This window comes from Misgurnus anguillicaudatus, chromosome 8, assembly GCF_027580225.2.
Source record: "Misgurnus anguillicaudatus chromosome 8, ASM2758022v2, whole genome shotgun sequence".
Classification (NCBI taxonomy): domain Eukaryota; kingdom Metazoa; phylum Chordata; class Actinopteri; order Cypriniformes; family Cobitidae; genus Misgurnus; species Misgurnus anguillicaudatus.
The window spans coordinates 28,934,255-28,949,034 of record NC_073344.2 but is presented as its reverse complement, the minus strand read 5'-3'; the positions used below and the strand labels follow the sequence as shown (position 1 = coordinate 28,949,034).

General features: G+C 36.0%; 1 protein-coding gene and 1 long non-coding RNA gene across 2 annotated transcripts in view; one reads left to right on the top strand and one right to left on the bottom strand.

Moving 5' to 3' along the window:
• LOC141365580 (uncharacterized) overlaps nt 1-14,780 on the bottom strand; it is a 169,749-nt gene that overhangs the window by 94,393 nt on the left and 60,576 nt on the right. The gene's annotated exons all lie outside the window — the stretch shown is intronic.
• Nucleotides 6,058-11,756, top strand: LOC129450341 (endonuclease G, mitochondrial-like). The gene is made up of 2 exons (XM_055213042.2): nt 6,058-6,435; nt 10,529-11,756. Exon 2 carries the CDS (start codon nt 10,728-10,730, stop codon nt 11,754-11,756), a length of 1,029 nt encoding a protein of 342 aa, XP_055069017.2. The 5' UTR covers nt 6,058-6,435; nt 10,529-10,727.

The following is a 14,780-nucleotide window of genomic DNA, read 5'->3' as shown; positions in this document are numbered from 1 at the left end:
TTTCATTATTTTTTACAAAGATAAATGACAAAATATGTTTGCAGCTACATATTTACAAGGTCATAGTCATGTATATTTACTAAATACAAGTGTAACACAAAAATCGATCTTTTTTTGTTGTGTTACTTTTGTCCCAGCTGACAGGGTCAAAAGTAACAGTGCACTATTATGTTAAAGTGAAATTATACTGATGTCATTTTTTTTGTGTTTTCCCTATGTTATTTTGTTATCATTTTTTCTATGTTATCTTTATTCCATTTAAATAAAATAGTGGTACAAAGTTTATTATGGTATATTTTAGAATTACAGTATATTGTTCTAATACACTGCAAAATTTTAAACTTTAAGGCCTGGTATCAAAGACAAGGCTAAAACCAGGACTAGGCCTTAGTTTAAAAAACATTACTTGTGTGCATTTTGAGGCAAAACAAAAGGCACTGATATCATTTTAAGATATGTCAGTGCAAGCTGTTTTCGGACCGCTGTTACATTTATTTTAGTCTAGGACTAGTCTAATCCCTGTGTGGGAAACCGCCCCATTAAGTGTACATTCCACATTAATTTAAACAGGCAAAAAAAGAACCCGTAAAGTGTGAAATTCAAATTTGAATCAACATTTTCTCACAAAGCTCCGTGGTATAGACCTTTTGCGAGTAGACATCACAGTAACGTCACTGCAAGCTGTGCGCGCAATGTGGTGGCAGAAAAAAATGAATAAGACATGAGTGAAACGAACAATATAACTCACTAGAAAATGTCTTGTTGTGCGGTTAAGTGTCAGAATAGGAATACCAAAAAAGATGGCCTTCATTTTTATGGAATACCGTCATCGAAGACACCATTAGAAGATAAACGGACAGACTGGAGTGATGAAATTATTTGGAAGTCTTTTAATAATTAGAATAGAAAATAATTAGAGAAGATGTCCTGTGTTCTGTCGAAGTCTGATCCCTCTATGTGTTTCTTATAGTGTTTTTATCACGTTACATTTATAATTTATTTAGAAGGATTAAAGATTTGAATGAGTTCATAATATCAATAATATCACCATTTATTAAATATTTCATAATTTTTCCGTTTTCTATTACTTCTTTTTACTTTATATCTTAGCCTATGTCTTATTCATGTTTGTTCTAAAATTATGATGTTTACATACTTAATAAATATATAAATATAACACACACGTGATGTAAAATGTTATTTATTTTTATATAAACAGGCGTATACAAATTAATTTGTACGTGAACATAATAGTTTTACAATAGTTTTAGAGCAAATACATAGGCTATAAATACAGTATAAAGAAGAATTCATAGAAAACAGAAAAATTATGAAATATTTAATAAATGATATTATATAGAATACATGATAGTATTGCTCTTGTACTTATATATAAGTACTTTAGCGATTAAAAAGTAGGTTTAATTGACAAGTTGTTTTAATTTCATGCTGCATTCTTTTTTTTACAGTGTAAGTGGATGGATGAAGTGAAAACGTACTAAGAACAAAGATGAGAGACATGGCAGGAAACAGAAACTTTATAAGAAAGAGGAACAAAAACTGCATTTACCAAGAGTTTTTAGATTGAAATATAATATAACAAAGGGCAAAACATTTTGGAACATATTGATGCTTAGTCACTTCTCCTTTTTATCATTTGCTGATTATTTATTTTTTTGACAGCTCACTGATGGTCAGTCATAACTGTTTGTTTCAGAACACCGTGAGATGAAAATGTGAGTCAGAAAATAGTTAGATTTGGGGGTAGGATTAGGATGAAAAGGCAGCACTCATCCGGCCAGATATCACAAGATTTTTCCATAGCTGTATCCCTTCTAGCCACAAACCCCAAGCGATTTAAAAAGTATGTATCAGTGAATGGTCAAATGCTTATCTTACTTTACAGCTAGCATGAGCTATTGCTGTGTAAAATTTCCTTATGACCAAAAAACTCGCCCGTATGTATTTTAAATAGCAGATTCTACACTTACGAGAATACTTTGATTAGTGGGTGGAAGTAATTACACATGAATGAACACATACTTTTGAAAGAAAACATGGGTTATTGCTAAGATTTAACCCCAAAAACTACACAGTGTGGCTTTAAACTTTGATCTTCCTTTATATAACATACACTTCATGCCTTTGACCAGATGAGTCTCCCTAAAAGTTGCTGTAAAATGAAATAATAAGCCTTCAGAGCTTGCATACTACCATTATCCCAAACTCAAATTTGGTGAAGTGACAGGTCAAATACTGAAACAAAAAGGTGACTATTAGAGCTATGAACATCAATATATTAGGGCATGCTGTCTACAGCTGTCATCCAAATTTTGGTGATACACAAAAAGACGAACCCAGCAGTTTTAGAGGGAATGATAGGGGAACAAACATTTTGCAATCAATGCTCAGTCCAACAGAAGTCCAGGGGGAGGGAGCCCTTCGACAAGCATATGTTACTGGCAGGATCAACCAAAAAAGTGGCTAAACAGCATTAAAATTTATCATAATCAAAGTGGAAACCATTTTTAGTGCTAAACATCACCTATGTAGCACCTGTGTAGATTCATATTGTGCTACAGTATTTTAACCCATAAGTGTTCTTTAGTGATGCTTTAGCACCACTTATGGCTCTACAGAGGTGCTACATAGCGCCAAAATTGGTTCCCCTTATGATTATGAACTTTAGGATACTATTTATCACCATTTTTTAGTGTGTTGAACATTCCTGGTCTCTTAGCACAACACTATCTGTGTGTTCCTGTATCGTCTGCAATGTAATATAGAATAGAAAATATACTGCATAAATACAGTAAAAAAAATACAGATGACAAGTTACATTTTGCACTCCTTGCAAGATAGAAAATGGGAAGTAAAACACGATATTCACTATACAATTTTTTTTCAAATATTAACATATTATCATCATGTGTTTTTACTGAATTTGAACCCGTGACCTTTTGTGCTGCTAAAGCAATACGGACTACCGGCACATCCGGGATCTTGACTGTAAATTTCGTCACCGCCCCTTTTCGGGGGATAAAAAAGCAGCGCTTCCAATGGCTTCCATTCAAAATAGCGGAACAAAGCAACGTTTTTACACAGCCGGCAGGCGTAAATACAGGGCCGGCGCCACGAGGGGGCGTGAGGGGGCGTCGCCCCCTCACCGGCACTATCTCGCCCCCTCAGACCACCATTAATGTTGAATGGGATTTTATTTTAATGATAATATTTTATTTAAAAATCACATTTGCCTTGTGTATTGTGTTCCTAAAGTGAATTTTATAGTGTAATTATTTAACAAAACCAAAAAATCAAGTGTGCATGTATTCTACCGTGACATTTATAAACACACGCCCACTCCATGGCTTGTTACACTTCAAGCGGCGCCACTAGAACTGTGAGCCGATGACGTCAAAGCGCCGCGAGAGCGAGACGAAATTACACTTTGCATGATTTCTCGAATCGTTCTCGCGGTACTTTGACGTCATCCGGCTGTCGTTTCTTGCAGCGCCGCATGGAGTTGAACAAGCCTTTTGTGTTTACGGGTTGACGCACGTCGACAATGAGCCCGCGTCTCAGCGGGAAATCAAGATGTCGAAGTGCGAAAGCATATCAAAAGTTACAGAAAGGAGTGGGAGAGTGACCCGGGCCTGCCCTGTAGCAATGGACATATGTAAAATAGGACTGCAAATTCTGCAAACCGGACTCGGATTATCACACATCAATTAATGCCGTGGCATGGATTATTATCGGAGCATTTCAGGTGCACAGAACCAAATGTTCGGCTGTCATGTCAATTCTGGCACCATGAACTTCAGCCAGACTGTACATAGTTTTGAAAAGTTCAGATGTTTATGTTCTTCAGCATCCTTGCAAGTTAAAGTACAACCAACCTATTATTGTTCTGCATTTAACGTTAAAGGTAAGCATACTATCTCTCTCTCACACACACCTGTTTATCAGAAGTAAAATACGTGTATTATTATTAATATTAATAGATAAAAAACAGACATTGCATTTATAATTAACGAATAGGTATTTGAATTAGCCTATCGTAAAGCATAGCTAAATGTGTAAACGAGTTATTGTCATTTTGCTATTGTGGTTCTCTATCTGCTGGTGTTTAATCGCTAGCTTATGGTGCATTACTTGTGGCAGTTAAAATAACTACGTTAAATGATCAAATTGAACCAAAATTTTGATAAAATGTTGCGTTTGGACCGTTTTTGCGCTAGAAACCATTTGCAAACACTGTCCCCCACCATTACGTAAAAATTATTTGCACTATGGAAAGCAAACACGAACGAACATTTCATAATTTCAGGGTATTATATTGCATTAACTAATTTCACAATGGACAGTCGAAATGGATTAAAAAGAAACTACCTCTGGGTCTGAACTTCAAATGAGCAGTGTTGTGCTGTTAAGTAACGTTAGGTATGCTTTTTTGTTGTTGTATATAGTAAAAGTGTTTAGATCATGTACATTGCTCACTGTAGCTGTAGTTTTTGTGGTTGTATTACAGAGATGTTTGTTTATAACACGTTAAAGCTTAAGGGACGTACTGTGAGGATTAGCAGAACAGATGAACCCAAGAGCAGACGATGTCGGGGAAAACAGAAAACACTTTATTTTCCAACAAAACAAAAACCCACGAGGGGGTATGAAACATGAAACATGAAACACTAGACAGATAACACTTCAACTAGACTGGGCAACTAGACTCTCAATTACGTAGAACACGACACAACACAATGATCCTGCACAGAACTAAAGATACACTGACATTAAATAGAATAAACCAAACAAGATAACGAGCAGGGAACAGGTGAAGGGAATAAGGGATAATTAACAATAAGCAGGAGGACGAGGGAGCGGGGACAAATGACAAGACACCGGAGGTACATGCCCAAACACAAAAACAAGGCATGAACCTCCACACAAGGCCAGGGACTGCCAGAACTCTGCCACCATGACAAAATACAAATTTAACAAGACTTCAAGGCAGAGTCCTGACACGTACCATATGTATTTTCTAGCTTGGGGAATTAAATGCATTTTGTGTGATCGCCCCCTCTGGTATTTAAGGCGCCCCCTCATCAGCGCTCGGCTGGCGCCGGCACTGCGTAAATAACTTATGAAATCACTCAGATTAAACATGTCGAGTATTTATCTGTCCATCCTGCCTGCCATAGAGCGCGAAAGATACATTAACACATTTAATTTGGTCAATATAAAAACATGTCCCTTTCATTCTCACAGCGTCAAATTTGTGTAACAACGCCATCCAGTGATTGCTGGAAATATCGCTAAGCCAGTTAGTTGTAAAAGTTGGAAAAGTGCACTCCTTACTCTAAATATAAAGACATAATAAATAAATACGAAGTAACTTTCAAATACGAAGTAAAATCATTCACTTGCTTCCCTGTTGACTCGATGAAGTACGAGTAAATGTCCGGGTAAAACACCTCTGGCCAATAGGGAGCGTTGTTACACAAATTTGATGCTGGGAATGAGGGAGACATGTTTTTATATTGACCAAATTAAATATGTTAATTTATCTTTCGCGCTCTATGGCAGGCAGGATGGACAGATAATTACTCAACATGTTTAATCTGAGTGATTTCATAAGTTATTTACGCCTGCCGGCTGTGTACGAAGGTTGCTTTGTTCCGCTATTTTGAATGGAAGTCAATGGAACGTCTAGTCTGATTTCCCCCAAAAGTGGGCGTGAACCTGTTCAGAGACATTCTATGACGTTGCACCGGTTGTGCGTATGCTCTACCACTGAGCTATACAGAAACAAAATATAGAAATATTCAAAACATTATGAAGGAAGAAAATGTCACAGACTAAAGCCAAAAGAGAAGAGACTACACAAATACACACACACACAAAACACAAATCTTTAATAATTTAAAAACAGCCTATTATGTTTATAAACCTGCTGATCTTTCCAAATATTTAACTGATACTCTACATCTCAAATCAAAGACCAAAAATTTTTTTTTTTTAAATAGACAGCAAGATTCAGGTTTCCTTTTCTTAGTAATAGAAGAAAACTTAAAATAATGAGGAGGGAAAAGTGTCTAGACAAGAAAAAATACTAACATATTAACTTGACACACTGTTAAATAATTTAGATTTTAAATAATCTGTAAAAACCAAGAAACAGATTTTTGTAGTGAGAGGGGTGGAGGTGGAGGACTCAGTGATCTGGTGAAATACAGTTTGTAATGTTTTTAAGTTTCGAAGCCACTGAATCATCTGGGCGTGACACTTATTAAAGAACAGCAGATGAAAAGAAGATCTGTGGAACTGTACAATAAACCAGCACAGTTTCTTTAACTTAGCAGAGTTACATTTTTCATTTGTCTGTGAAAATATTACAGTGAAGTTTGAAGGAGTTTACAGAAACGCTGCATGGGCAAGGTGAGGACTTTAAAATCTGCTTTTCACTAACAATGCAATTTAAACAAAGACTGTCATATTGCATTAGCTCATTACTTGGAATGAAGTCAAAATAAAATAAAAATAAATGTATGTTACAGAAATGTAACACTTAAGGTTTCTAAATAGAGGCAATAGTATGACAGATTAAATATTCATAAAAAAGGACAAATATAATAATGCAAGTTATTGAAAACATTTCATACTATAGAGCCTCGCGCTTTTGTCAGATCAATTCTAATTTAATTGGGATATTATCAATTTATAACTATTTGAAATGTAGAAAATGTGTATTGTAAAGCATAATTCATGTTAAAATGTCTCTGTATGCATGTGACTAATAGAAGAACTGCAGTGTTCTTCTTCAACAAATTAAAAAACTATTTAAACTATAACATAGGAGGAAATACAATGTCTATATAGTACAATGACTATAAGGGTTGGGTATCGTAAGAAATTTTCCGCTTCCGATTCCACAAACTATTCCCGGTTTCGATTCTGGTTCCATTATAATAAAACAAATATAAAAAATAATGCACAATAGTTAAAAAATTCATTTTGTGTTTATTAATCACTGTAAAAATATTTTACATGTAATGTTAACTGATATTTTCAGTCATTATATAATTTATTCCTACCTTGTGAAGTGGACATGTTAGGAGCAGTAGTTAGTTCTCAAACTTTTAAAAACACTGCATGATTTGAGATTTATAGATGCTGGAGCAAGTGTTTTGTCATATTGTTTGTATAGCCGGCTTTGCAGGATATAATTTTGTATGTGCACGCAATGCATATAGGCTTATATATAATGCATAAATATATTTTGAAATATTAAAATAGAAACGAGGATCATATATATATTCATAGGCGTCAATATCTTTTCTGCCGGTGGGTGCTCGTCACAACATCAAGCAATGCTTAGGTTACTTAGTTTATGCTTAGACAGACGCTCTGTAGCATCAAAACGCTTTGATGAGGGTGAAAGCGTCACGTTTTCTGCTTGGTTTTAGACAAGAAATGTGTCATCATGTGAAATCCAATGTTAAGCAATTGAGACTATGAGCAATCGGCCATTTCGGTAGGTGCCTATGTGTGTGTTTATTGTAGCACTTCTGTCCAAAAAACAACACAGAACCGGTTCTAAATAAGAAATGTGTTTCAATGCCTCTTTTTAACTGCAGTGCTTAAATACGTGTACAAAGTTTACGTTTTCGTGCCCACGTCACGCTGCTCTCATGCTATCTTCAACTTTACACCTTACCATTCCTTACCATTGCCATGATTTATTATTATTAACAGAGTAAGAAAGTTGCATACCAACACATTCTCACAAAAGACTGGAGCAAAGATTAAGAAACTTTCTATAATACACTGCCTACTCTTGAAGTGGCAAGACAAATTATTTTGAAATAAATCATTAAAGAAAAACACACCTAGGGCCCTATTTTAATGATCTAAGTGCATTGTCTAAAGCACACATCGCAACGTCTAAATGGGTGTGTCCGAATCCACTTTTGCTAATTTAACGAGGGGAAAAATGGTTTGTGCGCCGAGCGCATGGTTGAAAAGGGTAGGTCCTATTTTTTTAATTATTAATGGGAGTATTTTGGCCGTAACGTGCAATAAACCAATGAGAGTCTCAGCTCTCATCCCCTTTAAAAGCCTGTTGCGCTGGGGCTATGTCTAATCCCTATTTAGATGATGGACTTTGTAAACTAAGTGGAGGAAGAAGATCCCCAGTTTAAGATTATTGTTAAATAATTGTGTTGTTTTTCACTTGTATTGAAATTGTTATTTATTCATTAAAACCTTTTAAACCCGTTTTCTTTTAGTCATGGAAGTTAAAAAGCAGGCTTTTAATTGCTTTAAATGTATGGCTATCCAATATCATCAAAATAATTTCAAATATGTAAGAAAAGGTTTGTACTCTGAAAATACTTTATTAGTAACAAACAGGAGATAAAGAATTTACAAACGGCTCTCGCACGTTTCAGCACTTGGACAGCGTCTTAAGTTTTTTTAAGCATTACTTAAAAATGTTTCTCATCTCATCATATCCACAGGTACAGAGTCATATACAATAAATCCGTGAGGTAGCATTTAAAAACTATTAAAAATAGATGCATTTGTTTAAAGTAAAGCATTTATTTACTTACCAGGCTTTACGTCTTCTAACGTCTCATAATTAGTCCATTCAATCCTTTAATCTTTCATATTTAAAAGCATTTTTGTGCTGCTGCGCATCCATGTGTGTGATAAGCAAACCCGCGTTGTCGTCCCGTTTATAGGCGCATATTACTAATGCGCTCTTTAAATAACAAAAAAACATATTGCGCCATTGACTTTAAAAGGGGGCGCAAATGCATTTGCTATTTAAACAACACGGCGCTAAATGTGAAAATTATAATTGCACAGAGTGGAAACTAGCAAAAGACACTTGCGTCGTGCATTGCGCCGGGTGTAAGATGGAGCCCCTAATGTTTCAGTAGTTAGCAGGTAAACAGGTATCTCATAGGGGTGTTTTTGTAAGAAATAATGGTAAAAACTACTTAAATGTCCTAAGATATCTAGGGGCAGAGACTTAGGGCCCTATTTTAATGATCTAAGCGCACAGTCTAAACAGGCGTGTCAGATTCCACTTTTGCTAATTTAATGACAAGAAAAATTGTTTATCCGCAAAGCGCACGGCCTAAAAGGGTTGTTACTATCTTCGTAAAGAGTAATGGGTGTATTTTGGGCGTAACGTGCAATAAAACAATGTGCCATGCCTAATCCCGATTTAAAAAGCGGAATTTATAAACTGAAAAACTAAGCGGAGGAGGAAGACCACCAGTTTAAGATTAATGTTAAAAAATGGTGTTGTTTTTATTTTTATTGAAATTATAAATTTTTGGATTAAAACCTTTAAAAGCCGTTTTCATTCAGTCATAGAAGTAAAAATAGCAGGCTTTTAATTTCTGTAAATGTATTGATATCCTACATAATCATTGTAATCTCATAAAATAATTTGCAAATATGCAAAAAAAGGTTTGTATTCTAAAAATACAAACAAGAGAGAAAGAATTTACAAACGTGCGGAGAGCCGTTTCAGCACTTGGACAGCGCCATGGATTTTTTTTAAAAACATTACTTAAAAATGTTTCTCATCTCACCATATACACGGGTACAGAGTCATCATATACAATAAATCCGTGAGGTAGCATTTAAAATAAAATAGATGCATTTGTTTAAAGCAAAGCATTTATTTACTTACCAGGCGACAGGTGAAGCAGCTGTTTACACCATCTCACGTCTCATAATCGGTCCTCATTTATGTCCAAGAGACTCAATAATAATCTTTTACATTTTAATCCTTTAATCTTTCATATTAAAAAGCTTTTTTGTGCTGCTGCGCATCCATGTGTGTGATAAGCAAACACGCGTTGTCCCATTTATAAGCGCATATTACTAACAAGCTCTTTAAAAAAACATATTGCCTTTAGACTTTAGACCAGGTTTTTGTTGGTCAATGGTGTAGTCTATTTTAGTTGCCTCAAAATAGCAACGTGCCAACAATGCGCCTGAACACACCTCGTTTTCAGACCAGAACGCCAATAGGCGCAAAATTGGCTGCAAATACATTTGCTATTTAAACAACGTGGCGATAAACGTGAAAATGATCATTGCGGCGGGTTGAAACTAGCAAAAGACACTTGCATCGCGCATTGCGCCGGGTGTATGATAGGGCCCTTAATCTATTATGGAATCTGCCCCATAATTTAGATAAGGAATAATTGACGATGGGCCATTGAATTATAAAAAAATAATGCACATCAAAGGTGGTTATGCAGCTTGACGTGAAGTGTTCCCTCGGTTCTAATCTATGACCTTTTGCACTGCAAACGCAATGCACTACCACTGCGCTAGGAACACATAAGACATTTTTCCTCTTTACAGTAGGTGTCGTTTTTATAACAGACAGGCTTGATGAGTACAATATATGTGCAGGAGCTTGTCGGAGATAACAATAATATACTACACTTTGACCTATAAAAGATGATGACCAAACTTTTGTGCTTTTTTACTTACACTGTAGGACCTAGATGTCAAGATGCTGCAAATAAATGAAAATCCTGGACGTTCTTGACACCTGTAAAAAAGGAGCCTCCAAATGTGATTACATTAGATGAAATAGAAAAGAATTCGTCAGGGTAAAGAAAAAGAACAACAACTCTGGTCTATTGTGATACTGTTACAAATATTGGAACAAAAGTCAAGAGTAAGATCTGAGTAAAATGGCAGAAAGTCAACCTACGCTTAACAAGGATTCGACCACATCAACATCATCAATGCCAGATACTAAAACTGATTCTAAAGAATGTGACCCAGGCTTTATTTATATTCCACTTTCATGCCTGGACCCAGCTTTGGATCCAAGTGAACAAGCTGATAATAGACCTGGACTTAAACTGATAGATGGAGTTCCATCATCTGCTAAAATTTTGAAGAAATCGTCTCATGTCATTCTTTATGACAATCGAACTAGGAATGCTGCATGGGTGTTTGAGATACTGAACGAACAAACTATAACAGGAGAAGCTAAACGACCATCAACCTATAAGATTGATGAAGACATTCATGAATATTATAGAGCACCTGAAAGTAAAGAAACGTATAGTGGAACAGACTATGAAAGAGGTCATCTGGCTGCTGCTAAAAACCATAAGTGTAGCCAGGAATCAATGAACGATACACAACTCCTCAGCAACATCTCACCACAGCATAAAAAGTTAAACAGGAGTACCTGGGTAAAGTTGGAGAACCACTGTCGAAGATTCATTGAAAATAAAAAATATCAGAATGTCTATGTGTACACTGGTCCACTGTACTGTCCTGAGTCTGATGATGAGGAAGAATATGAGGTTAAGATCATAGGAGGAAAAGCTGTGCCAACTCATTTCTTTAAGGTGATAATTAAAGAGAAAACTGAAGGAGAACGAAAGTTGGAATGCTATAAGATGCCCAACAAGAAATTACCTGAAGATGCAGAACTAAAGGACTACAAGACAGACCTCGAGGTCATTGAGAAACTCTCTGGAATAGTGTTTAGGGAATACAGTCAAGAGACTGAGAGCAAAAGAGTGACTGTCCATATGAAAGAAGAACAGGAAAATAAAGAGGTTCAAATAATAATCCCAGAGATAGAGAGAGAGAGGGAGAGAGAGAGGGAAAGAGAGAAAGAGAGGGAGAGAGAGAGGGAGAGAGAGAGAGAGAGAGAGAGAGAGAGGGAGAGAGAATGTAATGTAGTCACAAGACAAACCTAGTCTCCTAATAGTCTGATGACAATACCTGTGATGGGGACTTTAGATTCACCTAAAGTCTGCCTAGCTCTCTGCAACCAATCAAGTGGAAATTGTTACGTTTGAAATAGCATACAGCATATTTTTTATTGTATTACACAGCTATTTAGAATAATAGAATAGTTCTGGCAATGCCCCTTAGCTGCTGTATATTCACTGTAAACCATGGCTTCTTGCAGCTTACTGCTTTAAAACTGCCTTCATGATTATATTATATACTAAATTATTAGATTGTCTTTTATTGACATGATATTAAAACCTCTTTTTTTGCATGTGTATACGTTAAAGTCTTAATGGTTAACACTGCTGAAATCGATACCAGTTCATCTGATTGTAATTCAAGACCAAGACCAGAGATTTATCTGGACTCTTCACATCCCGGTCTTGGTCTAGACTCAGACTCGAATGAGCCGGTTGCATAAACATAGCCATACCTAGTCTGACCAACTAGCAATTAGTAAGTGCTAATCAGTCTTACTTTTCGGATTGAAATGAGATCAGTCTACATTTTAATGTAACAGATTTTAAAGCAACACTATGTAGTTTTTTTACCTTTAAATAATGTCTCTAAAATTATTTCAGTGATAGAACAACTTTTAACTGGACAAATTGTACTGTTGCTGCAACCTGAGCAGCCTCCTAGCTGCTACAAGCACACTCTTGAAAGTGGCGGAGGAGGATAGAGCACACAGCCCCGCCCCTCCCCCTGCCTGCAGAAGAGTGTCTGATATCAGGCACTGTTGCGCTTTTCAACCACATGGGGGAGCTGTAAGTCATTTTTACATGGAAACTACATAGTGTTGCTTTAAACCGTAGAAAAAATTTGATGACGAACTTGTAAAACTATTCTAAACAGTTTATGCAACCGGTCACTGGTCTTAATTACAACACTCATGCAGAAATGTAATAAGATATGTTTGATATACTCTTTGATTTTTGGATACAGCAGACCTCTTATCTTTTGTTTGTTTGATTATACTGTATCCTGGGATTGTTTTAGTAGAGATTAATCTGATGTGTATATGCTTACGGTACATTCACACAGGGTGAAAGCGTTAACGCTTGACAGAAGGCTGGTATGAAGTGTGGCCAACAGCCAATCACAATGGCTCTGCCTAGGTTATTTGCATAAGACAATCTGATTGGCTGACCCACATGTTACCGCTTGAAAAGTTGAGAAATGTTCAACTTCTGCCACGAGCAATGGCACTGACGCGGCGCAGATGGATCCACAAATCAGTTCGGCAACGCATGACGTCACCCATTAAAAGTGAATGGGAAACGTTAACGCTTACGCCCCGTGTGAACATACCATTATGATCAAGATTATGGAGTTTATATATAGAACTGTATCTGTATTTACACAAACAGAACTGTACTGACAGCATTTACTGATTCTGGTTTTTGTATGCGTGCACAGTATTTAATCAAATCCTCTGTGTGCTACTATCTGGTTTTTTGACACAGAATCCACTTTTATATTAGTCTTCTTTTTATTTTTCGTTTTATTATATTTATACACATTTTAAAATCAAAATGATTTCCTTTTTATTGTTATTTTAAAAGGTTTTTTGGTATTTACTGTGATCTCTTTCTTTTACTGTTATCATTATTCATTATGTGTCCGTGTTTTTACTATCTGAAATTAAATTATGGGAAATGGAAAAGCACCTTTTTTTTACTTTTTACTTTACTTTACTTTACTTTTTACTCTATGCTATTGGGGTAGGGGCGTGTTTGTTTAGGTGATTTCAAATATCAACATTGGCTTTCAAACATTGTGCACTCCGCCTTAGACTTATGGCTTATCCCAAAAAATAAGCTCTGTATTTAACAAAAGTTTATGACACTTACACGTTTTGTCCAACTAGAAATGAAAAGCTAACCTTAGACTACAAGCAAACTACACCACGTCTCTCAACATTGTAGCTTTTGAAAACTCATAAACTTTATTAACAAATTTTATTTAAAAACATGGTCCCTGATAAGGAAATATTCTGTGGGTGAATCTTTGTTGGAAATTGCATTGTTTTTGAGATGTTCATGCACAATGACGATTAAAGTTCCTGAAAACATCTGTAGTCTTCTGCAAATTACGTGAGTGGGGCTGCTGTGAGTGCAGGCATAACATAAAAAATTAACATAAAAATATATGTTGATTTGACAAAAATGCTGTGTATTGTTTACAGTGTACATCAAAAAAATCCCTCTCAAGTAAATCTCATTTAAGGAAAAGGAAAGTCTATATAATTTTACAAGAAAGCAAGACAAAAACACTGGATTAAGAAAAAGTTTTCAGAAAATCAACTCTAAAGTCAGAGAGAGAACCGGCTCCATTTGAAGTGGAAACAGGGTAAAAGCAAGAAAGTTTTCTGGCTGTGTTGGACCAGAACTGTTTGTGTGACCCACAAGGCAACAGCTATTAGGAAGAAGCTGTGACCCACGGCGGTCCACTGAACACAAAGTGATACAGAACAACTGAGACACAAAGACAGAAAATCTGAGATTCAGTGAGAAAGTTAAAGTGAAAGAGTGACAGGACAGATCAGGATTAATGGAGTGTTGGGAAAGGTCAGAGATCCCTTAGCACCTGGAAACCATAAGCAGTGACTTAAACCTGAGAAACACAACAGAGTCACAGCACTGCATGAACACCCAAATCATAATATAATGTGCATATTAAAGGGGACATTTTACAATACTTTTTTAAGATGTCAAATAAAATCTTTGGTGTCCTCAGAGTCCGTATGTGAAGTTTTAGCTCAAAATATCAAATAGATAATTTATTATAACATATTAAAATTGCCACTTTGTAGGTGTGAGCAAAAATGTGCTGTTTTTGTGTGTCGTTTCAAATGCAAATGAGCTGATTTCTGCACTAAATGCCAGTGCCGTGGTTGAATAGTGCAGATGAAGGGACAGTATTATCCCCTTCTGACATCACAAGGGGAGCCGAATTTCAATTACCAAAACTAAGTTACTGGGTTG